This window comes from Amblyomma maculatum, chromosome 9 (genome assembly GCF_055883805.1).
Source record: "Amblyomma maculatum isolate TAMU_Amacu chromosome 9, ASM5588380v1, whole genome shotgun sequence".
Classification (NCBI taxonomy): Eukaryota; Metazoa; Arthropoda; class Arachnida; order Ixodida; family Ixodidae; genus Amblyomma; species Amblyomma maculatum.
The window spans coordinates 66,959,270-66,985,394 of NC_139352.1; the positions used below are offsets into that span (position 1 = coordinate 66,959,270).

The window sequence follows — 26,125 nt, forward strand, 5'->3', positions numbered from 1 at the left end:
GAAGCTGAGATCTACTACCTCAGACTGAAAACGCTGTTTACTCAGATCCTTCTAAACTGGATTGCCATTTTTCTCATCTATGCTGTTATTATCGTGGGTTTTAGACAGAAAGCTTGCATATGCTACAATAAATGTGAACTTCCATCTTACTGAACCTCAATTCAAAGAAAAATTGAGCATCGCATCCTGATCATCGACAATGTGTGCGCCTTCTACACATATTCGAGCTGTAGTTTACTGCAACGCATAGGTATGTATTCCCAAGATTCTTAGGCGAGCTTCCTTTTTTTCAGTAAATCAATCTGTCTTTAACGGCAGAGGTAGCACTCAGCTTCAGTTGTCGAAGTTGCTGCGCAAAGTAAAATACATAAAAACGCGCAGCTGGTAGAAAATTATTAAAAAGAAAGCGATCGAATGGGGTTCTCAAAGATCAAAGAACTCGTAGCTACAACTCCCTTTTTTTTTGTTGTTGTTGAAAAGAACCCAAAGTAATTATCCAGAACAGCACATTGGGCTTTCTCGTGATTCAGCCCAAATTAACAGCACAGAAAAAATGTTAAAGGGGCACATGATTAGAGGATGGCACAGTAAGCGTGGTTTTCCTATTTTCCCCTCATGAAGTTCAAACATTCGTTGCTGTTGTAGTTGTGCGTGTGTTTGTGTGGAAAAAAAGGGGGGGGGGGGGGGTTAGAGAAGCTAAACGTTTGTTCGAGTAAAGTATTTTCCACGGAGACGCTCGCCATTTTTTTGCTACTACCTCTACTTAGCACTGACTACTTGCACTACTACTACTAGCACTACTACTAGCACTGACTACTAAGCACTGACTACTTAGGCTTTGCCAGCTCTGCTCAGGCTTTGGCAGCTCTGCTTTTCTCTTTTACAACTTTTTATTATTCTCAGAAGAATCAGGCGGCAGCAATCATCAGCACTGTCATCCCTACCATCATCAGCAGCCACGATATATCACACGCAGGAATATTTTTTCTCCCTTTTCCGTCTTATCAATGCTGTCCAGCGATCTCTGGGCCGAACATGTCGCCTCACACTCGCTAGCCTCATCAACATCTCCCCCGCACACACACCCAAACACCCACACCGGTCCTGCCTCCCACTGTGCCTGATCCTATTACATATGCATTAACCTTGTAATCCACTCCATTGCCCTAAAGAAGCATCGATGATCGCCTGTCTGTGTTAAACGCGTATCTGATGGCTTTCTCCAAATCAAGATCTATATGTGTTTTTGGAAAGTTTATTTCGTTGAGGGGGGGGGGGGGGGGGGGGCTCCAAAGTGCGGCGATCGCTTCATGCTTTCACACGCTGATTCTCGATGAACAAGAATGCTGACAGGCAGAATATAACGCTGGCGACTCCTTATTTCTTTTTCGATGCGTATTGACTGCGAGAACACAAATGGCAAAGGAAGCGAAAAAATCGTATCCTTCAATTCGGTTGAAGGGTAATTGGGCGCGCATGCTGGTGATCTGCAGACGGCAGTAATTTCATACAACTCAATTATTCTGGGGTCAAGACACCAATAACTGAAAGGCATTATTCGGCCTTGATGCTGCCGCCATTGTTGTCCCCCTGGTGTGTGCTGCGGGTGGTCGGAAGCCTTCATTTAGTGGCAGATTTCAATTAGGTCGCTTCCCTTGCGCCACGTATTAGGGAAGCAAAGAGGCAAGAAGAACCTCGATCAGCCCTCGGTCAGACAGGCACTCTGCGGAGTGCCAGGCACACTCTGAACAAGTTTGTCAAGTCGGCTGCAAGTGGCTTACATTCCGGCACGCTTTGAGTTCTTCCTTTGAAAATGCATCTTTCTTTGTTGGTATACATGGTTTTGTAGTTGTTTTTTTAATCTGGCAGAGACACCGTGAAGTGTTGATTGCGCATAGTTCGTTGCTTCATCAGTGCAGGTAACATGACCACACGCAGGATTGACGGCTCAGTAAATGTCGAATGAAGATCGCTAATTAAATGTACAGTGAACGTGTTGATAAAGGTTAAATTCAAACATGTATTTGAAAGAAATAAAACAGAAAATAATGTACAGGTGTCAAATAAGTAAATATCATCAAGGGGGACCTGTGAACGGCACCCTAGGAAATGCTCGTTTGTGTACAGTCCTCTTCAAGCTTTTTTCTTTGACTGTAGAGGACTCGTTGAATTTCCTCCAAGCCGCCATGTAATCGTACCGAGCCGCGTATCACTAAACAACACGATAGACATCGCTTTTAGTGTCGCCTTTGTAACAGGCAAACCATCGTCTTTGTGGCTTTTAGGCCAATCTCTTCAACATTTAATAGGGAGCAAATGCTCAGGTGGAAAATTTCTTTCAGGACAGTTAGCAACATGTTTTCATAACGCACGAATCGGTATAAAAGCTGCGCATTAAACAACGCCTTACAGTTACATGCTCGTGTTTTAAAATCAATGAGGGCGATTTTATGGAAACTTCGAACTACATATTGATCTTTATTAAACCTTGTGCGAGTCTCATAACTTCGTCTCTAGCGTCGCTCTATATGAAGTGCTTGTTCTGGAAACGATCGAAGCACTACATTGCCGGGCCTAACCTGTATTCGCCTAAACGAACGATGATGAAACCATCTGGTTAGTATAGCATAAACCAACCGCTACGGCAGCATCGCCAAAGTTTAGTTTGTTATACATATTGCTTTTCCTTCTGGAAGGCTTAGCCATGATCACTAGGCTAATGGTTTCCTTTTAGATGCAATGCCACCATCTTGCAGGATCGAATTTCAGCCCTGTATGGCCACCACTAATCTCCTGCACACGATATCGCCGGGGATGGGCAATTGCTGCTCAACCTTGAACGTACCTAATTAGTCGCTTCAGGATTCTCGACCAAACGGATCAGATTGTGCCACAAGTGCAGATAAAATAGAAGTACCTATCACGTATTTCCGTAACCGTTTTGTGCGCTCATTGCAGGTGTACAGGATGCTTCACGTAGCCCGAACAAGTATGTCAAAGAAAAAAAGGCAGAAAACCTCAAACTGTATGAAACCAACGGCATGTTGCTTGCATTTATACGGCACTCTTCAGAACATTTTATTCTGTTAGTAATAAGGGAATCTCCATCATAAAAGAAAAAAATTGTCGCAGTTCTGAAGCCTTTGCCATGATCCAAAAATGTGGCGTCAAGGTTCTGAACCCTCTCTCACTTGCCACTTACTACAGTTGATACACAGAAACGGAACCTGCAACGGCTGACTGGTGTCAAAAAAGACAAATTTCTTTCCTCTTGTAGAAACGAAGATAAAACACTTGGATATAATGAGACTCGGATGTAACGAAAACCTTTCATCAATCAAATTAATGACCCCTGAATTTAAGAGAAATATCTCTTGGGGAGTATACGTGAATAAAGAGAAGAGTAAATAAAAGAAATTAAGCGTGCAAGTTATTTTTATATTTACTTTAGGCCCAAGCGCAGTTCATTAACTTTTGCACATTTTTTTTTCCTGCCAAAGTACCTCCTCCTTGTTCTTTTTCCTGCATTTTAAAGACCCCTCTTGAATGTAAAAAAAAAACAAAACGCCTGAATGCGATGCGATCATACGCTGCCATATTGCACTTCCCGTAGGCTATTCAGTGGCCGATTCTCAGTAGCGAATTATGAGGCCTGCATTCGATGGCCTGCAAATGAAGAAAGGCTATAGGTATACCTTCAACTACACAACTTGCTTTCTCTCATTTTTAATATGAGAGAGTTGCCACATTAGAAATCTCGCATTCACTGAGAAGAAACTTCCGATCTGTCGAGAAAAGTCACCTGACCATGTTACGTCATCAACCTATCAGCAATCATAGCCGAGCAGTCAGGTAACCAGATTATGTGGCATAATAGCTGAGCCTGAGCACTGGTTGTTCGGTTAGGTATGCGAATTCACTAGTCCACGTGGTATGGCCGAGTTGACACGTGCTGCGGCAGGGGTAGCAGTTGGCGGGTGTCATGGCGGAGAGCTGGTTGGACGCCGAGGTGCGTGACGTAATCAGAACACGTGACATGGTGAAGTTTGAAGGTGCCTAGGTCGCCGGTGGTACGTTGTATCTAGAACCCCCTACACGCGTGAAATGATTTCGAAAAAGAAAACGAGCAATAGAGCAGCCAATACAATCGCATCGGACTGCAAAGAAAGCAATTATTGCAGCAAGAAACTGTGTGCAGTTCACGTTACACTTTAGATCCCTTATGCTTCCCAATGATATTTCCTTTTATCTTTGCTATAGACCAATAAAACTTCTCGAATTGGCTGTCACTGGTCTGCCTACTGCCTGGGTTCTCCATCTGCGGGGAGAGTTTGCTAACGCATTTTCAGGATTGTGCTGGTAGCGAGGTCGGCAGCATACATTGAGACGGGTAGCGCGAACTCCCCATTCTTTCAAAACGCATTCAACTGCGATAGAATAAGGTAGCGCTGCAGCGATATATATATATAATTAAGGGAGCAAACAGCCTACGATTACAAGCTAAACGTAGGAAATATCTTTATTATGTTTTGTAGTTAATATCGCCCGATTTTAGGGGGAAGATTAATAAATGCAAAGTGGAAGGGAAAGATTTGTGTCGATAGTGGGAGTCGAACCCATGACCTCCGAATATGGCGTCCGGTGCTCTGCAATGCCCACGTACACACACACACACGCGCGCGCACATACATACATACATACATACATACATACATACATACATACATACATACATACATACATACATACATACATACATACATACATACATACATACATACATACATACATACATACATACATACATACATACATACATACACACACACACACACACACATACATACATACACATACATACATACATACATACATACATACATACATACATACATACATACATACATACATACATACATACATACATACATACATACATACATACATACATACATACATACATACATACATACATACATACATACATACATACATACATACATACATATTTGCTCGATTAAAATTCTCCTGCCCAAAAAATTCCCACGTGCTCCATATATTTAGCAATTTTTACGCTGGAAATATGAAGCACGTGACAAATTCTTTTATAGGAGAATTTCCATCGAATTTTTCTTTCCCCACCGTGCTTGATATTAAAGTGAAATCTAAATATTTAGAATAATGTTTCCTAGGTTACTAACCATGTAGTTTGTAAAGATACTCTCAAGAGCTCAATAGGGCGGGAAACAATATTCTTGGCCGAAGATACGCGTAACAGCCAGTATCCATAAGAGTGCACCGATACCAAGATTTAAAAAAAGACAGAGTATACTCTTTTTTTTTATCTTTCTTAAACCAACAAAGGGTATAGTTGAGAGCCGCTTACCATAGTCTGCAGAGTTTTATTTCTCTTCAATAGTAATAACGAGGAATAATAGTTAGTGAACATTTTTAACGCAATAGCGGTAAAAGTCCCGTTCTGCGGCAAATCAGGCGTTGTCGACATTGTGCGCGAAAAATCACGCTCATGGCGCTGGCAGGTGCTAGATTACTTTCTTTAATACTTAACTGGTTATCGTTTTTAAGAAACGCGGTACATATATATACTATATTAGCACAATTCACATCGCCTAATGGCGGGGGAGCATTTATAACGAAATGCCTCTATCTTATCTGTGATGAACGTCACTCCATTGGTAGAAACTGTTTCATACATAGCTGAAGATAACGATTAAAGCGCCATGTTTAGATATACTCTTTCACGACGTATGAAGAAGGAATGGGAAGAGAGTCTTGAAAGTTTTAGATTAGGCTAATGTCAATGATTATCTAGTTCACCCATATATGCAAGCGAAGGAATATAATCTGGGCATAGAAGCGTTAACATTATCCGTATGTTTAGTATCAGATGATGTTTGCAGCACTGGGGAAGGCAGGTGCGACCTGCTCTAATCTGGATCATGCGCACTACGATAGATAATTGTGCTCCTACGTGGCTCTCTCTCCTGTGCACAAAACATTCAGGGGGCATTTGGCTTGCCAAAGTGCTTCAAGGCAGAAGCCTTACACCTGATGCCTGCTGTACTGTGTCTATTTCTATATGCTCCGTGGTGCGGCGTTCGAGGAAGCACCAAATGATAGGCGCCGCGCGGACGCCCAGATCGAACGTCCGGCGGGGTCAGCTTCGTATATGCGTGAATCTCCTGGTGACGTCATCACCAGTCATGACCGGATGTGATGTCATTATTACTTACGGTTAGTAAACATGACCGGATGTGGCGTCATGATGACGTCACATTCAGTCATGACGTCACGGCCGATAAGGTCACCATGTGATGACGCCATAGTCATCTATCATTACTACTCATGAATAATTAAAAGTAGTTAATAAATAGTTAATCATTAGTTAGGACTGGTCAGTGAATAGTTAGCTATTAGTACTGTTGTGCATGAAACGGCTATGGAAGTCGCGAAACGTCTAACCATTACTATTGGTTAGTGATACTTAGCCATGACTTGCACTTTCTGAGCACTAGTTAATTTCTGGTTAGTGTTAGTTAATCACCTCTTAACTACTAAATGATGGTTAGTGATAGTTACGATGACCTCCAAATGCATGGGTTACTATGGGCATCTGCTTAAATATTTTATTATTAGTGGTAAACTATTATGAAATTATCTTGAAAATGCTCTAAGTAATGTTCCGATATCATCCGATTGCTATTAATCAAGTATCGACTCAATGGTGATTGGCATGTGATCATATAAGGCATGCACCTGAAACGCGGACACATTTGCGGACGACAGTAAGAGGCCTTAAAGGCTCTCGCCTTAAAAATAATTGGGCAACAGCTGTCGCCCCTTCCTCGTTTGGGGGTTGAGAGGCGCATAGAGACACAACTACCTTTTGTAGTGCGCGTGATTCTTACGTGGCCAGGTCGCCTTTGACTTTCGCAGTGCTGCAAACGACGTTTGTGACGAAGTAGTGTTTTATTTATTTCTATCTTTCTTTCTTTATATTATAAACCCTGTATAAAGAAGTCAGTCATGATAGCCTCAAAGCCTGTTACTGGCGTATTTACAGCAGCGTTTGTGTCATGAGGGGGAGCCTCAAAGACTTACAACAAAGTCTAAATTGAGGTCACAGACAAGCGAAAAACGATACAAAAGTACGGTATCGTTTTTGTCTTCGCCTTCACCCCTAGATTTAGCGTCGTGCGTGTCCTCACTCGAAGGTGTTACCATGTTATTGTACATTAAAGACTCCGCAAGTTTGAGAATGGAAGCATACTCTAAGCTGAACGATTTATTGAACAGGCTTTGAGTAGAGGTTGCGGCGCAGCCAACAAATTTTCTATATAATTGCCATGCGATTCCTCAACACACTTTCTGGAACCTCGTTTCTTTATCGCTTTGTTTTTTAATGACGTTTCATTTACCTGGGACCCTTCTCTTAACCCCCTATAGAAGGCCGGAGAGACCGCAAATTTTGATAGCATTAGTCGATTGAAAATTGTAGCCATTTATCAGGTTGAGTGACTAATTAATCTTTGGCTGCATCTTTTGGCTAATTCAAAGGGGTTATTCATGCAATGCGTGTAATGAGATCCTAGGCTAAATATAAATACGTTGTGCTCCATAAAAAGGCATCAGAGTGCCCGAACTACAAGGAAGCCTCAAATAAGAAAAAATGACACCGGGTAACACTTTTCACGCATAATATAGCAGCTGCGCAGGATGAAAAATGCGAGAAAAAAACGCAGATCAGTCTTTAATGAGCCGGCCCACGCACTAAAGCTCGCGATGAAGCAAACGGTGTCATGAAGATCCTCTTTTGTCAGTGTTGTTTGTTACCTCAGCACATACAGGTTCTTTTATACTGAGAACAGAAGCTGTGTGTGTGAAAATGGGACAGAAATAACGCTCCAGGGATTAAACTGTTCGATTATTAATAGGTCATTCGGGCTAAGTACATTGCAAAGGTTTTTTAGACCTCTAGATTAGGGGCAGACGTATGGAATCAAAGTTGCTGGTAATACCTACTGCAGAGAGTTGTGAAAACAATTTAGAGATTACTGTAATGGCGAATCGAAAAATCTCCAGTCCCAGAATAATCCAGAAAGAAAAAAGCCCTTCACAATCAATATTTAACTAGGCTGTCCATACTGCTCTGTCGGATTTCCATATATTGATTCTTTACGCACACACGCACTTGCTTTTATACCTATCGAACCAGAGCTGCACCTTCATTGTTTACGAAACCACTCCGCCGATAACTACGCCACGCGTAAAGTCAGCCCTTGCAAACTGGCATTGTTTCCCTGCTTTAGTTCTAACCAACTGTCTGGACAGAACATTAATCCTCGGGGCTCGCGATACGAGCTAGGCTCACGCTTAATAGCAGGCTGTAGCGAGCGCGGGCACGAGGCTGCGGATAAAATAAAAAAAAACAACAATATTTTGGCTTCAAGTGAGGGAGAAATCTGGTTCTCTAGTCGCGTATGCATCGCGCACGCTCTCTAGCGAGCCCTGTTTACTCAACACACACAAAAGATAGGACACAAAATCAACGAACTGGTTTTGCAACACAGTACACAAGGCCTGACGGAACATACTTTCAGGCGCCTACCACCAGAAATTCTGCGAATGCCGCTCGATGTGTGGTTGGATCGAAGTCCCAACAGAGCGGCTCTGACTTTAATGACCGCAAGCGCGTTATGGTTGTTTACCTGCTTTCCTATTCTTTCTCTGGCCAAGGATAACTCCGCTTTTTACAATCTTTGGGGCTGGGGCAGGTAGGTCCCCGCCGCTTGCGTCGGGGGCTAGCCTTCCACCGAATTTTTATCTGTTGTAGGCCGTCATTGCACCCGCCACCGTTTCGGTGGTGGATGACGGCTGTTGTTGCGGCGCGCGTCTTTCTCTCCGTCTTCCTTTTCTTTCTTCTCTATTTTCTCTTCATTCTGCACGAGGCAGCGGAGGTGGCTCAGCTACAGAGCCAGTAGCAGGCCCGTGCATTTTATTTTTCTTCCTACAGCCACAACAACAACAACATTTGACCTATAGACCTACCTGTCTTTTAGGGGACCGGAACTTGTATACAGGTGGTGTCAGAAAGGAAACGTAGTTGCAAAGGCAAAAGTGCACTGCGGCACAACCACGATAAATTTAACGGGAAGGTAGTTGTGCTGTGCATTTGTACGCCCTGTTTATATGTACACGTTAGTGACATTCTGTCGACATCAAAGCGGCCTCTTGAGTTTACGTTTTTATCCTCCGAATTTACGCGACCTTTGTCATAGTCTATATCTGTTGTCCACAGTTATGCGTCAGTGTTTCTGTGTGTTATACGTACCACGGGCTGTGGCGTAGCGAAGCGGGGGTTTCGGCGTCAGACCACTCCTGACGTTCTTTGTGGTCTTTATCCCCCCCCCCCCCCTCTTTATTGCCTCCTTTCGGCCATTATTTTATCCTTTTTGTTTTGACCGGCAGCACCCATAGTACCTACAGAAAAATATTTCTGGCTAAGCAACTGGCTGTGGCATCTCGACGGACTTTGAGTTCGCCTGCTGCTTGGTTCGATCCTGGCAGCGACGGCCGCATTTCTTTGTAGGCGAACTGCTAAATCTTCGTGAGCTGTGTAAACAAAGCGCATGTTAATGAAAACTAGATCTACATAATCAGAAACTTCAGCCAAAGTGTCGCTCATTGTTAATTTGTCGAGACGTTAAACTTAGTAATTTACTTTTTGTTCTTCCGTTCATTATGCAATACCTTACGCCGTGCCTTCAGTGGGCTTGTGCATCGAGAAAGACTCGAATACCTACTACCAATGATGACAGCTGATTTAAAATACCGAACAGTGCTACGTTTTCCGCTCTACGCAGAATACAGAGCGTACGTCTCTTGACGAGACATGTAAGGTGAAACAAATTTGTTATTAGCAAATAAAGGTTTTGCTTTTATTGACTTTGTTGATATAAGTTATTGTATAAAGTGCCGCGCGTGTTTAGAAGAGTTAAGAATTGTCACTGTGTCATGTAAAAAAGAATGCATTTCTATGCAGTGTCCTATAAAGGTCCCATTGACGTCGAGGACAAAAATGAGAATTTATGGCACGCACTGTCTATAGAAGCAGATGACAGGAACTAAGAGAAAACTGTATTTGCGAATAGTAGCTTATAACACAAATACAAATAGTGCTCGAAACATAGCCTTCGCAAACGAGATTACAACTGGCCCCGCAGCTATCTTCTCATGCCCCAGTCTTATCAGCCGAACAAGATGAGGAACTGAAGTAGAATTATTTGGCTTGGATGTATTGTTCCGTAGCAGGAGGTTCTGCAGAGAGAACGCGCTTGAGAGCCGACTACATATATTTAGGTTTGGTTTGGTTTGGTTTGTGGAGTTTAATGTCTCAAAGCGACTTAGGCTATGAGAGCCGCCTAGTGGAGGCTATGAGAGCCGCCTAGTGGAGGACTCCGAAAATTGCGACCACCTGGGGCTCTTTAACGTGCACTGACATCGCGCAGCATACGGGCGCTCCGCTTTTCGCCTGCATCGAAATGCGGCCGCCGAGGCCGGAATTTGATCCCGCATCGTTGGGAACAGTAGTCGAGCGCCATAACCACTGCGCCACCCCGGCGGGGTGACTATATGTATTTAAAGGGAGAGCTATAGTAAATGTGGTGGTCTAAACAATGAGTAGCTACGCATGTCGGGAAGCACGAGACATTCAAAAAGTGGTGTACGTAAAAAAAAAAAAAAAAGGAAGAGAGCAATTTTTACCAATATACCGGGTTGCGGTGGCATTTTAAAAGCAGAAGTGCCCATCATTGTCATTACAGCCTTTAGACGCTGTTTTATACGACAGTGTACGTAATTTTTGTAAAGTGTTTTTCTCTTGGGTAAGCAAAAACGAGGCACTGGGTGTGTTTCGTGCTTCTTATGAAGAAAGAATTGAAGAGCCATTTTTTAATTCATGCGGAAAAATAAAAGAAAGGGAGTTAGGGACTGTAATAATGTACAAAGTGGTAAAACTACCACTCACGGACTTGCACACATTATGCACTCGTCGTTTGCGTGGATAGTCTTAAATCGAATTAAACAACAGGGCCGTGTAAAATGCTATGAAGAATGATTGCAGAATATGAGCAATAGGGCACCTGCTTAGTGCGAGTCCTTGGTGAGAAAGGAAAGGAGTGTGCTTCCATAGGCGTCAGAGCATGACTAAGTCCATTAGCATATGGAGTAGGCTAGGCGGACGTACTGCAACCCATCTTGCAAAAGATGCTAGACACATCCTAAGTTCATATTTAAAGCAAAGCGCAAAGCCAGCCACAATCTCGAAAACTTTGAGACAAAATTTTTCGTCGGTACTCTTTGTCGTTCATGAGGCTTACAAACAAACTACTTCAAGGTAGGATTTAGAAATAGATAGAGACGAGAAAACAAAAAACGGCAGCCTACAAAGTATTTAAAACAATGTGCATAACGTAGCTTTTCCCGTGTCTAATAAAATATGAGGAAATCGCAGATAACAAGCCACACAGCGCTTAGACCATGCTTCCGGTTGCCTGCGCTGCATCTGTCGCTGCCAATTTCGGCCCTCATTGATATACAGCAGGGGTCTGTACGCTGCCCTTTCCGGGGCTTATTGACGTTGGCCAAGATGACAAGTATCAGGTCCCATTTCCGCGGTGCGCGTACGCGCTACCTTATGCAGGTCTGCTTTTGATTGCTTGTCTTCGCAGAGCCTGGCCAGGTTTTAGCAGTGAGTGTGTTAATGAAAATCAGTCAATTCCCCAGAGGCCAGCTAGTTGTTCGGGGGCTTGAAGAAAAATGGTAGCATTTCGACAGTACTTTGTTAGTTCCGGAAAGAGGAAATATTCTATGCGCTCGCGAGTAGAAGGGTTGTTATATGTACGTATGTATGCAAACTTGGTACGATTGGACAGTGCAGCGATGAAAGTTTCAATAAATTCACCTCGCTAATATGGTGGCTTGGCTGTATGAATAGATTAAACTGAGAAACAACACTATTCTTCACTATATTCTATTGTTAGCACATACGTCAATAATACAGCAGGAAATGAAAATTTATTCGCCCATAGTACAGCCAATTTGCATTTCCGTGTATGCTTTGTCTCTTATCGTGGTGCTGCTCAATGTGTTGCCATGGGCCTCATTCTCAAAGGGGCGCAATGGTAAAAAGCTTGAACAAAATTTTACTTGTTTCTTTCATTCATTAGCATAACTGTTAGTGCGACCATCAATACCGTGAATACTTTGGTCTTTTTGATACAGTTACCCTACTGCAGTCGTAATTCTTGTTTTCTTGAGTTGCAAAACAATGAGAATAGGCTCGTTTTATTATTAGTGGTTACAGCGTACGGTGATGCTATAAATGTGAGAATAGGTGCAGAATTTTGCAGGGAATAAACAACCACAATTTTAAGAAATATAAACTCTAAGGCTTTTCAAAGCCTCCTGAAGTTGATCACTTTTTTTAGACATCGTTGTCCAACAAAGTCGACTCTGTAAAAGACAACGAATGTTTTTTTTTTTTTCAAGGGATACATGATATTCGGCTGCTTTAGACCTACTGGAATGACCAAATTTAGCCCCGTCAAGAGAACAGGCGAACAAGCACCGACCACGAAATTGGAAACGTATGCTGAGCAGTTTGTTCCAGAAATACACGCAAGGGCAGTTAATGCATCCGAAGTCTCCCTGTGTTGGTAACTAGCAGAAAGTCATGCTTGCACGTGTTATTCGAGGACGCAGCGTATATTCGTTAGCAAATAAACAGCCATAATAGAGAGTACGTGTTTACTTACTTTGTTCGCCTGTTTTTGTGTTTCTCCTCGGAGGAAAAATACAGCAGTTTGTAGAAGTGCCGGCTTTAATCCAAACCATACTTTCGAAATACATGTTCGGCATGTATTCGGGTGCCTTGTTTTAAGAATTTTGACTTTGTTCTTCGCGCTGAACTTTGTTGACGTGTATGAATGCAGGGTGACCAAGCCACCCTGTTGAACGGAAGGAAGTAACAGCTCAAACGGACGGGACGTGTAGAAAGGCGAGACAGACACATTAGTTCATGTGTCTGTCTCGCCTTTCTACACGTCCCGTCCGTTTCAGCTGTCTCTTCCTTCCATTCCACATGCACCAACCAGCCCGACAAAGCCCTCTTCTTGAAGCCACCCCGTGCATGACCTCATGCAGATGCTGAATTACGTTCTCTTTCAAAAGCAAGAACGTGAGAGTGAAAAATCACCCTTTCCAGTTCAGTGTGCAGCGCAGATGTGACGGAGGCACGCACATCGATAACAGAAAGAGGCCGCGGCACGCAAGGTTGTATTGGGTTAGAGACGCAAATAACACGCAATGTGCATGGTGCGTTTATCTTCGCAAGTCAATGCAAACAATCTGGCCCACTCTTTTTCCTGTCACCTACCTGCACTCACGTATACGCAAATACTCTGCCAATGCTTAGATTCTGTCAATACTTCCGTGCGGGATATTCCTTCATTTCTTCATTTCGCACTGCTCCTGTTTACATTTATTCGTTCCGAACTTTGCGTTTTTACTATTACAACGTTTAATGTTTGTTTGCTTGTTTGTTTTTATTGCTCCATTCTTTCCGCTGTTTCACCTTTTCTTGCCATTTCCTCAAATTATTTATTCTTTTTCTTTTACCTTCTTGTACTCTTTGTTGTTTCACGCCTTTTGGTTCTTTTCTTTTCCCCCTCCTCTTATCTTACGTCACGCGCATATTATTGAGAGTCGCACAATTCGTGAGAGCCAGCACCTCCTGACAGCAAAGAGCTTCAATTCGTCAACATTTCGACTGCGCATGTGGTCTGTGCATGTTTACCTTCATCACTGGGTGTGAAGAAGGTTCTTGCGTGGATGGTTATTGTCTCCATCTGATGATAAAGCTATGTAGGCTCAAACTTCAGCACTCCGTCATTTGTAAAGTTCCACCCCCCGTTCTAGAGAGCGCAGCTCCTGAGGCGACCGCTCTTGGATTGCTGGTAGTCGGTGTCGTTGTGGGCCTAGTTGGCGATACCAGCTGTTTGTCAGGTAGTAGCTAGCACAACAGTAAGCCCCCTGCCACTGCTAGCAGATGGCAGTGTGGAGAAACGTAAGCCCTCTCTCCCTATTTACACGAGACTTTGTGCAGTAACGGGTTCTTGGAAGCTGTAACGAGAGACGCAACCGGAAGTTAAATACCATGGGAAGAACGAGGAGGGTTTCCACCGCAGAACGAGGGGGTTGTAACAAGGGCTGAATGCTCAACATTGAGATTGTGCTACGAGAAGAAGCTGAAGGGTGCCCACCAAGAAAGCAGAAATTTGGGGAGAGCGCAGGAGTGCACAATTGGAGGGTGAAAATGAAAGGTGGAAGAGTAGGGTGTGGCTGCACAGTAAGGGAGGCAGCGGCTCAAGAAGAAAATGTGGATACCGGAGGTAGGAAATAGAAACTGGAGGGTATAGTGGCAGCTGTGGAGAGGGATCGCGTTCAATGTACACCCATGCGTAATATTAAAGCGCCGAAATTAATGATCCCGGTTTCACAAACCCCAGCGTCGGTCCTCTAAGTGAAAAAAAATTATGAGTAAGCGTCTGGCATGCGGGAGTTCCATGCGCGCATATATTGCAGGTTTGAAGTTGACATAGAGAACCAGCAGCATGAAAACCTGGGAAGCTCTTTGGAGATGAGAATCGAAGCTGCCACCCCTGGATGTCGATTTAGACAAACTGCCTCTAGTAATAAGAGAGTAATTACTCACTGACATCCGCCCAAATGCAATCAATGGTTGGCAACTATGGATGTCAATAATTACTTCTTTATTACAAATATATTCCAACTTGAAGCTTTCCCCTAAATGTTTGACGAAAACTGGTTCTAGACGACGCACGAACCGCTCGATGGAGGAAATCGAATGCATACGAAAGGGGATTGGCAGGATCGAGCTGGAAACTGTAGCCATTAACCTGGTCGCGTCATACCCTTAAAAGCGGAGCTTGCCTTAAAAATATTTTATGATGAAATATGTTTGCGTCAAAAGTAAAGAAAACGTGCCCACGTCGGCAACGCACTGCTCGAGGCGAAGTCGACGATGCATGGCGGCAGCGCCGTCAGATGTATTCAGACAACTTAACCTCTGCGGCACCGCGGTGGGACGCTTCCGAATAAAATGGTTTCGGGAAGACACATGAGCACAAAATGGAAACACGGACGTAGAAATAGAACAAGATGAGAACTAATACGTACAAACGCGCAAAGCTACAAGTGCTTTTCTGTAAGTGGTTTAATGTGTAGAATGAACATACTGGCTAAATCAAATGGCCTTAGACCACTCTGTATGAAAAAAATAATTGGTGATAGACGCCTCCTCAAGTATTAACAGGTAAAATGGTGGCAGCAGTCTCCTGACGTTTGCCTTACACTGTGTGTCTTCGCTGCTTTACATACCTGCCTGCCTTGCTCAGTGGAATAACGGCATATAGGCAGGAAGCACAGAAAAGCAGGAGCACGCTACTGAAAGCCTTTTATCTCGTAGCGGTGATGCTCAGTTTGAACTAACTGAGCATATTGTATCCAGTTGCATGTGACTTAGTTGTACATCTGATTTTATTGTAGACGGGCTTAGCTAGGCCCATCCTAATGCTACTCAGACCTGCCCTCACGTAACTGCACGTTGGAATGTTGCCATCCTTCATCTCTGCGCATTATTGACCTGCGTCATCAGCAATGCAAATATGGTCTTCTTGACTGAAGCACCTGTTTTCGAATAAGGAACTTTCTTCATCTTTACCGGCAGTATTTTAAGCAAGAAACAAATATGCTAATTCACCTTTGTCTCCGATGACCCCTGACATAGTCCGTAAAGCTCGCCATTCTTAAGAACTCTGCCGCGTGCGTTACAATGTAGCTTCTTCGCTTTTTCTTTTCTTATGAGCAGTGCGAAGTTTGTATTTTTCCTGGCATTGTTTAATCGGACTTTTTAAGGATAGCAATGAAGTCTACACTGACTAAATTTGTTTTATTTTCTTCTCACGAATACTGTGACATCCTTCAGATGGGACGCTTAAGTGAAATGAATATTTTGTTTTGTCGACAGTCTATTGCCTTCTATCACAAACTGACCGCTCTGGCCATAGTGCAGCTTTATAGGGTACAAAATAGCAAAGAGCGAAATACTAGTGCGGACACTACCACTAGACTGCTATGCAAGTTATGTCTATAGGTCGACACCGCATTTAGGTATTGATCTCTAGACTACGCTGCACTGCCATTCAATTTCGAACGAGGGCAACCTGTCATTTTCGGCAAACACGTCGACAATACACTTTTTGGTAAAATTCTTAATGCAACTTTTGGGGACAAATGGGCCTTTCCAACCGTACTTAAGTCAATAAACGTAATAATAGTCAGAGAATCAAATTTCACTAATGAAAGTAGTTACATGGCGTCGCTCTTAGTGTACTTACGAGGCATTTATGAGCTTCACTGGTACCTTATCTTCATTTATGTGAGGCTGCTCTACGATATTTGTGGGCATGAACATATTACGCTTCGTCTATGTTGAGAGCAGTGACTAAAGGCTCGACAGTTCCGAAATTTGAAATCGTTGTTTGGCACCACAGCGTGCTCGTCTTTTCAAAAGAATGGTGCCAGTTCGCGGATTGATCTAAGCCCTGCATTGATAGTCTCTTGGAGTGGATCGTTGCTTGGAAAAATGACCATTTTCAGGCATTCTTATAAGCAGCGCTGTCAAGACTACGCGCTAGAGCCCCTGAAGTAAACTATTTGAGGGAACATAATTGACTACATTCTCATGCACAAAAAATAAACAAACCTGGCAGCACAGAGCGCTCGAGGCAGTATGGCTGCCTCAATTCTAACTTTTCAATAATACGAAGGCGTGGCATGAAAAGCGGCCGAAATTCTAAGATCAGTCGAAGCTTATCGGCTTTTAGATTACCGTTGTCAAGTGGTTGATTTCGTCCCCACGAAAGAAAACGTGGGCATGTGGTTTCTGAACCTCTCAACAAGGACTGACTTCGCTATGTAGCAGCTAAACAAAATAATCACGTTTCATCAAGTTCTAAATCATCTTAAGTTTGTGGCATGACTATCACGACTGTCAATCAAAAACCCCGCGGTTGAAAGTTAAAGCGTGTGTAAATCTGTAAAGTATTATACAATATTTTACAGTATCGGACACCACTGTCCCTCTCACCACACTGTTGATATTTTCAGACTATTTGATGCGCTCTCTGTATCGCAGGACACGAATGCCATCCTCATGCCCTCTGTGTCAAGAAAATGATCTGATTACTATATCACCACAAAAGGCTTCTGCAGAAGGACACGATGGCAGTCTCATGAGCTATTAATAAGTCCTTACCCGCATAAGGAACTTAACCAAGCGACTGGAAGGGAAGAATACTAGAAAGAATCTTAGATCAATCAGGAAACAATTTGAGGACATTTTCCTTGCTGTTACCTCAAACAGAATGATGAGTACGATGGTTCAGTTCAGTTCTGTCGTTCAGTCGTGTCCGACTCTTCGCGACCCTATGGACCATGTCACGCCACGCTTTCCGGTCTCTCACTATCTTCCTAACATCACATAACTTCATCTGCAGTGCTTCGAGGATGCCATCTAACCATCGCGTTCGCTGCATACCCCTTCTCCGACGACCCTCAATCTTTCTCAACATCAAATCTTTCTCCAGCGACTCCTCTCTTCACATCAAATGACCACAGTAGCTGAGCTTTAACTTTACAATTTGACCCTCCAATGAGCAGTCAGGGTTTATGGTCGACAATATCGAGTGATTTTTATTATGACAATAATGCGAATTATGAGATTAACGATGCATAATACTTGTTATCTTTTCATAACAGCGCAGCGGCATTGACTGTTATCTGCTTTCATTTACAGATGTCGCTGCACCAAAGCCGCTTCAACAAGTGGTGCTCGAAGGGGAACAGACCTCGCTTCCCTGCCCCATCGACATGATGTCCAGAGAACCGCTGTCGGCATATTGGTATCGCGTCGCCACTGGAAGCTTCCTCACCAAATACACGCACCACGACGCACTGAAAGTGTACAGCCTGGTGGCGCCTCCTTCCCCTCCAGTGGTGCTTATGGCACGCACTAGCCTCTTTGACGGTCAACACTGGAAACAGCACGAGTGGAAGCGAAGGGCGTTCTTCTCCCTTCTTAGCGATCCTCCGGCACTGCTGTTGAACCGTTTAGAACGAGCCGACACAGGGAAATACGTCTGCAACGTCACATACCACGCAGAGAACACAGAGAACACCACTTCTTCCAGCGTCACCATCACCGTGGCGATTGTTGAGCTGTTCGTCGCCGGTGAGCGCAATATTCTACCTTTCTCTGCTTTATTGATCACGTTTGGCGGGACAGAGGCACAGGGCAATAGCAGGCACTAGTCACGAACCGAATTAATGTTGCTATATGATCAGCAAATAAAGATCAGGCAGTAAACTCAGTCTAACTGTATACAGCAGAACCAGAAAGCAAAGGACATAAAACGTAACCGCCCACAAAGAACAAAAATTTCACTTCACTGTGTTTTTTAACAGTTCTTTTTGCAAAGCCTAGGGCCAGAAAAACATTTTAATGGCAGGAACGGTGGAGTGCTTGACTGGCAGTAACGTGGTCGTAGCCTGCTACTACCTACGTTAGAAAGAGAAAGAGAAGGGATATAAGAAACTTTAATGCTTGCTAATGATGCCAAAACGTAGTTAATTGGGCACATTGTTTAAACATCTACTTCGCTTCTACATCAGGAAAGAGACAGCGGGCGAGGCAAAACAAAACTACGCATTTTACCAGCAATAATCTTGTTAACAGAATGGTGTAGACATATAAAATAAACATACTTAAAAATTTAAGCTTGATTCAAATTTGACTGAAGGTGACTCAAGGCGTTCTTTATTCGCCTTGTTACCATACACTGAACGAGTGCACAGAGTATCTTTTTTTCGCTGTTCTTCAATGCACGCTGAATGCGTGTTCTTATCGTCGACTGACAACTTCATTATACTGAATATTTCATTTCATTTATTTTACCCTCATGGCCCGAGGGCCTTCGATTACAGCGAAGAGAAAAGAAAGCAGTTCACGTTGGCCCAGGCAGGACGCCTCGTATTGACGTACAACCCGGTGCTAGCCGGACTTCACTGCCAACAGTATCGAACTGATGATCGCTTGCTGCGAGTTGGCAGATAAATGGGCGCTGATTTCCACTGGTAATTCGGGGTGAGTGTTCGAGCGCAAGTTGGGCTAGACCCGCTTCTCGTGCTGTTTGTTTTGCGAACAAATTGTTGGAGAAAGTTCTGTTCGAAGCTGTTTGCACTGCAACGAAAATAGGTAACTGTTTCGCCGCCGTGAAGGTACTATATAGACCTTTCGTCGTTTCAGTAGTTCGATTTCTGCATGCATCGAAGTCGGAACCCTTAGTGTGTTTCACAAACATTCTACTATTCACGCAAGGCGGTACGGGAGATTTTTGATCGTTAAAATTGAAATTGAAAGTTTATTTCTCTACCACACATTAAATTAGAAGGAAAAAAGCAGCGTAAGACCACTTGAAATAGCACCCAGCTCCCAGGTCACATCAGAGTATGACAGGGTGGAGTAAAATATATTAACGTCATCAGAAAGAGAAAAAAAGGGGCGGAGGGAGGAAGGGGGCACAGGAACAGTATAATACTGCTCACCGCGTACAAAACGAAATGAAACGAGCATATATATTATAAAAACATAAATTACATTGCACTAAACCTATTTATAATGCTGCCACAATAGATTGGGAAATGCACATGACAAGCAATAACGATTCCGTGCGACGTCTTCTTGTCTTCTATACATATTTTTTTTTTCTGCTAGTAGGCAGAGGTAATTTTTTAATTTATCGGGCTGCACCACAGGATGAGGGCGAATAACATCACGGGGTGTGAACGAAGACGGCTCGTGTTTAGAGATCAAGTCTACCCACATGTCATTTCAAAACTTTTCGCGCTACGATATACACAGATACATAAGAAAGCAGGAACCACGTACACAGGACAAACGCGCACTGACAAATAAGGTTTATTGATAACAGGGTTACATTTAAAACAGTTCACATGCACTCTCTGATACAAAAAATCTCGCCAACTCGCTGAACAGGCAGTGTCACATCCCTACGCACCTACGCTCCTTTATTATCTTTATCTTATGATTAGTTAGCATGACTAATGGAGTGCTTACGCACTTGTCTTCTCCAGCTTCCCATATCTGAAACGCTTCTATTATTTCTCTTTCTTTCGAACGGCCTAAGATGATGGTTCCTTCAAATTCTGGCTTGCATTTATGCTTTGCGCAGTGGGGTGCGAAGTTTCCAGGCTTATTGATTTCACCTATATCATTACAGTGTTCCTTTAACCTCATGTTCAAACACCTGCCTGTCTGGCCTATGTATCTTATTCCGCATGATAAGAGAATGCTATACACAACGCCAGTATCACACTCAACAAATCTTTCTTCGTGCGCAATTTCGCATGTGTTGTTGACTCTGTCTTTCTGATCTTTAGTCATTTTGTGGCACAGGCTTATTAACTTTTTCTGAGCGCCGAACACGAGGTGGACATCGTATCTACTAGCTACTTTCTTTCTATGAGATACACAGGCCAGACAGGCAGAAAACTGACGTGTTCTGAATCAAGGCGGTCCAATGAGGCTGGCAAAAAAAGAAGTAACAGAGCCAGAAGGCGTTTCCTGGGTGTCCCGTAGGACGTCCAACTGTATTTCTTGTTTTTAAAAATCGGTACTTTTTTTTTCCTACACACGAAATGGTTCTGCTAATTCGTCCAGATGGGATTTGAAATGTAGCCAGAATGACTGACTTCGTGGAAACTACGATAGGCGCTGCGCAAAAACAAATGAACATTCGCGTGCTCAATCGCAGATGCCGTGTCTAAAACCGGTTAGACTGGCTATGGCTGACAACGGTTCCGATCCCCATGCACGCGACCATCGATTTTGTTGTAGTTTAACGGCGCCTTACCACTCCTTGTGTGAATCTAGTTTGTGTATTTATTTCAATCAGTGTTCAGCACGTGTCCCACTTCCAAGTCTGGCTTGTTTTTTTTTTTTTTTAGTTTTGTGTGTGTGTTCCATTTTCAAGACTACCTCGTTTTCCGGAGTTGTCTGTGAGTTATTGAGGCATGCGTGAGCAGAGAGCGAGTGTATTTCTGTTCTAAAATGACTTAGATGTGAAGAGAGATGCGGCTCATCAAAAGAGGCGGCTGTATGGTATCTTGGTTGATTTGAAAATTTTTAACTCTTATAATCTTTTTAAGAACACGAAACACGCAAATTCGGCGTTTGAAAATCTTTGCAGAACTCAGTCGTCAGAGGAATGAAGTGCCGGTCGCAACGTTTTGGAAAAACTCAATCAGTGAATATGTGGTCGGGGAGAGAAGGCGTGTGATCGTCCGCTCCGTTCATCTTCTAAACTGTCTACATCGGGATGCACTCAAAAATGAGTTGTAGTATAACGCCTGTGCCTAAGGACCAGCTCTGACATAATCCACAAGTGTGAATCTAATCTACATTCCTGTACATAACCCATGCCCCTCAGAATTCAGAGTGCAAATTGCAAACTTCCTGGGGAAAACTAATACGAATATTGGTGCATCTGCCGGCCAGTTGCAATTTTTATCTTGCTTCTTAGCCTAAGAATCGCGCACCGTAATTTCCGTGTTTGAATCCCATTTGCCAGTGCATGATAAATAAACACTAAATAAGCTGGTAATTTATGAAGTGCGAAACAATAAATTATTAAGAAAAGTACATTACCTGAAAAACACGTCGTGGTAAATAAATTAAATATTTGCGGTTGTTCGTAAAGGGCCGAAGACTACCTCGATATTCGTAACGTGGAGAAGGCATAAAATACAGTGTTGACGAATAGCCTCGCGTTGGGAGTACCACTCACGAAGTGGCTCGTGGTGGCCTGTGAAGGGTGCATCACTGCCTTACAACAAAGCTTGTAAAGAAGCCCATCTTACAGTCAAGTAATGTGGTTTTACTGTTTGAGAACATATATATATATATATATATATATATATATATATATATATATATATATATATATATATATATATATATATATATATATATATATATATGAGATAATTTTTTTTGCTTCCGCCTGTTGAGTTTATCCTTTTAAAACCGAAAGTAAGTGGCATAACAGCTGGTGTTCACTTCTCGCCAGCGAAGCTGCTGCATATATCTAAGATACAAAAATATATAAAAAAAACCTTGAACACGGTTGCGAAACAACGAAATGCAAAGAACCTCAAAAAAGCTCATAAATGATGATACAAAATGCCATTAAGTCTTTCACGGCTGAACGTATAAATTAGTGGGAGGAGGGAGGAGGAGGGTTTCAGGCAGATTGCCCAAAATAGACAAAACCACAAATTCAAAAGAAAACACAGCGTATAACAATGCAAAGAAAATATTCATATATATTTAACATTCGAGCATAAAGGAAAAAAAAAGCAAGATGAAGAATATATGAACCGAAAAGCAGACAGTAGAAATAAGATACCAACTATACAACGTGAATCCGTATTATTAAAACTTAAAGTCAAGAAGACCGAATAATTCGAAAACAATGAACGCAAGGAAGTTAAAAGGTAGTTGCGGCCAACATCACTTCGCAAAGTTTATCAAAGTCGATGACATTGTAATTACTTTAAGGCAGCGTTCTAGTCAGTGATAGTGTGTGGTACAAATTAATGTGCATAGTTAAATGTACGACATGACAAACACTTGACTTCGAAGGGATGATCGCGTCTGTCAAATATGAAATAAGGCAAACAAAAAGAGTCGTTAACGAGCGCTGAGTGATGATACAGCTCGTAAAAAGCAATGAGCGTGCAAATGTTCGGCGAAGATCTAATTCATAAAGTTCTGCGCGTTTCTTCGAAGCTGTTTAATGGTATACCATGTTTAATAGGGACCAAATAGACTTGGTGCGCAGTTCCTCTATCCTTTCATGTTATTCACTAAGCATGCTTGATGAAGGTTTGAAATAGCTGAAGTATATTCAATTTTATCTTAAATAACAGTCGTATAAGCACGTAGTCAAAAATGGAAAAAAGTATGCTTTAAGTTATATTTTGATAGTCTTAGTGATCAAGTGGCAGGTTAAATGTGCAAGCCACTTCAAAACCGCTATTGGTCATTTGTAATTTTAATCGCAGTAACCCTATCCAGCCTGAGGTGATGAAAATAAATCACCCAATAAGTATGGTGGCTCTATGTTAAGCGAGAATAATTGTTAAGACAGAGATACTTGTACATTATTAGCAAATTGAGTGTAAAAATATTTATTGAATACTTGAATACCCTGTTTAAATACGAGACAATAGGGTGGCACAAGACAAACTTTTTTTCAAAATGTTAAGCTACATGAGCCAGGTACAGCGCCGTGCTTGCTGTTATGGAGTCGTGGCTAGCTAGAAGTGCTAGGCGATGATCGCTAGACTAAATTTTTCGATAAATTAGACAATCCTCTGCGAAACGTCTAACTTTGGAAGAAATGGGTTTAGGTATATTTGTAATAAGTATCGGGAAAAGTAAGGGACCAACCGCGCTTCCCTGTGGGACGCCGGAATGTACTCTGCTGATAGACCGAGAAGAACTAAGATTATTGACAGTCGAAAACACGAAACCTGAAAGATACGAAAATCTTTATTCCATGCAATAAGAAGAGAGTGGACTTCAAGAAGTGTTATTTTGACCACTAACTGATGATGAGGTAAATATCAAATTTTTTTCATAAATCAAGAAATGTGGAGTCAACTTGAATACCAGCATCAAGAGCCGAATGAACTTCATGGATGAATCCAGTGAGCTGCGTTTCTCATGAGTAATGCACGAGTAGACATGCTGCCTCTAAGATACACGGGCATGTTCGTGCGCTTTGTCGAAAGCCAGGATTTATATCGATGTCCGGTAGTATTTCACATAATGCTCTCTTACGGCCGTGTGCTACCTAGTAAATAGGGGAAAATAAATGCACAAATAAAAGGTAAAATAGGAGTACCGCGAGGAGATGACAACAAAGATAAAAAAAAACAACAACAACAGAAAAACGACAGTCAGTAATGCTGTCGCGTCAATCCCTTAAAGGCGGAAATTTAGTGACCCCCCCCCCCCTCTCGCCTCTAATTTGTTTTACCATATATTGCTATCAATTTCCTCTCTTGCTGCTGTTAACCAATTTTTCGAGCCAATTTTCCATCGTTCGAAAGTCACTTTTCAGTGGTCACATTATGTTTACGAGTGAAAATTGTACCGCCGCTTAAAACTCGTCTACAGTAACCTCCACATAAAATTCCTCCGTGACAAAAAGTAACCGGTGCAAAACACTTCTTCTGGGTAAAAGAGATGCTGACTACAGTACAAAATCTACAAGATCAAGACGTTTGATGCACCTCGGTTGTTTTATGCAGTAGCACATGACAACACCGATTTTGTATACAGATGCGCTGGTCCTCTAAGTAACACAGCACGACACGGACCATGATCCATGGTTACCAAATTCTGTATTTAACTGGCATCGAACCACACAAACGCACTCTCATGCGCGAAAGTAGTGAGAAACAATCAATGATATCTTCTTTCGAGAGTGTGACAAGCGCCATCAGCGGCGCAACTGAGGGACGGTATAGATTCGTAGTCAGGTGAAATCTCAAATTCTGCCCTGTAGATTACTGAGTTACAGCGGCACTGTATTATTTCCCAAAGCACCTGCAACGACTAGTATATAAGAGAAGTGCGCAACAACTTGTACAGGACACAGGAAGAAACACATATAACAGTTCACGAGCGTATGTGTTTCTTCCTGTGTCCTGTCCAAGTTGTTGCGCATTTCTCTTATATGTATACTATGCAGCCCGACAACACGCTCTTCTGAGCTGCAACGACGTGTGTCCGGAGCGGAAGCCTCTGCGAAAAACTCATAGAAGGAAATGGAATGGGAGAGGGAACAGGAACAAAAATAGTCATCGTGTTTATACCCTGGAGATTGAATGTGAACGTGACGCGTCGCTCTGAAATTACCTTCGCTTTCCACTGCTGTGAATCACTCGGCCATCGCCACAGGGTCGAGGGTTCCGCTCGCGCGCTAGGCTTTAGTCATCGTTCCCTTCATCATTATTTGATCATTTCGCTCTGCGCCGCGTAGTCAAGTGTCCGAAAAGAAAAGTTCATTTTAGGGGAAGCAAAATGCTCAGAAACTCTCGCACTTACGTCTTTATCGCGCCAGCGAAACTCGCTCGGCGAACAGAGCAACAGCGATTTAGGCCGAACTCCAGTTTTGCTATAGACTTCGTGAGCGGTGGGAGCGACGATGCATGCTACATGAGACCGAAATGAGCCCTTGACGTCGTCTTCAATGTTAACGCTGGTATATGAGAAACATTTTTCCGAGCGAATGAGTTTGAGCTATCCTGTAAACACTTGGGGAACATGGGACAATCCTCTCTGGAACTAGCTGTGCTCAATTATGAACGCCAGTTGAGATATGTGCAGCAATGATGCGGAATAGAGTGACTGCTCAATAAACTACTTGTCAGAACAACTTCAACACCTGTTACTGGGTGCACCTGCAATAGAAGCCCAGCGGTTGCTTCCAAATTTTAACTCTCTTTAAAGTAATTCTTTTGCTACAATGTAATGTTTCAATCAGTCAAAAAAACTCAATTACGTTAACTCGCGCTGATTTCACATCACTCTACTTGGCCGCTTGGCCGGACGGCAGCCCAGCAATGGCTGCGCCACCGAAGCACGGTGCAGTCTGCATTCCACGCTGAGCACTGCCATGCAGCCTTTCTATCCTAGCGAAATCTGAGCTCAATAAGGCCAACTTGTCTTGCCAGATAACTGAAACAATGACGGCTCCAGTTTGTCTAATAATTACTAATTTCGTGCATTCTTGGCGGAGCGCAGGCTACCTCGAGCAATCTATTATAATAGGCACAACCAGCCGCGGCGTTGGCATGGCCGTTTCATGGC

General features: G+C 42.9%; 1 protein-coding gene across 1 annotated transcript in view; it reads left to right on the forward strand.

The window, feature by feature from the left end:
* Positions 1 to 26,125, forward strand: part of LOC146179283 (uncharacterized) — a 62,424-nt gene that overhangs the window by 13,145 nt on the left and 23,154 nt on the right. Inside the window, exon 2 of the mRNA XM_084579860.1 lies at positions 17,960 to 18,394. Coding sequence (XP_084435986.1) covers positions 18,034 to 18,394 — 361 coding nt within the window. The 5' untranslated portion in view covers positions 17,960 to 18,033. The remainder of the gene's footprint in view (positions 1 to 17,959; positions 18,395 to 26,125) is intronic.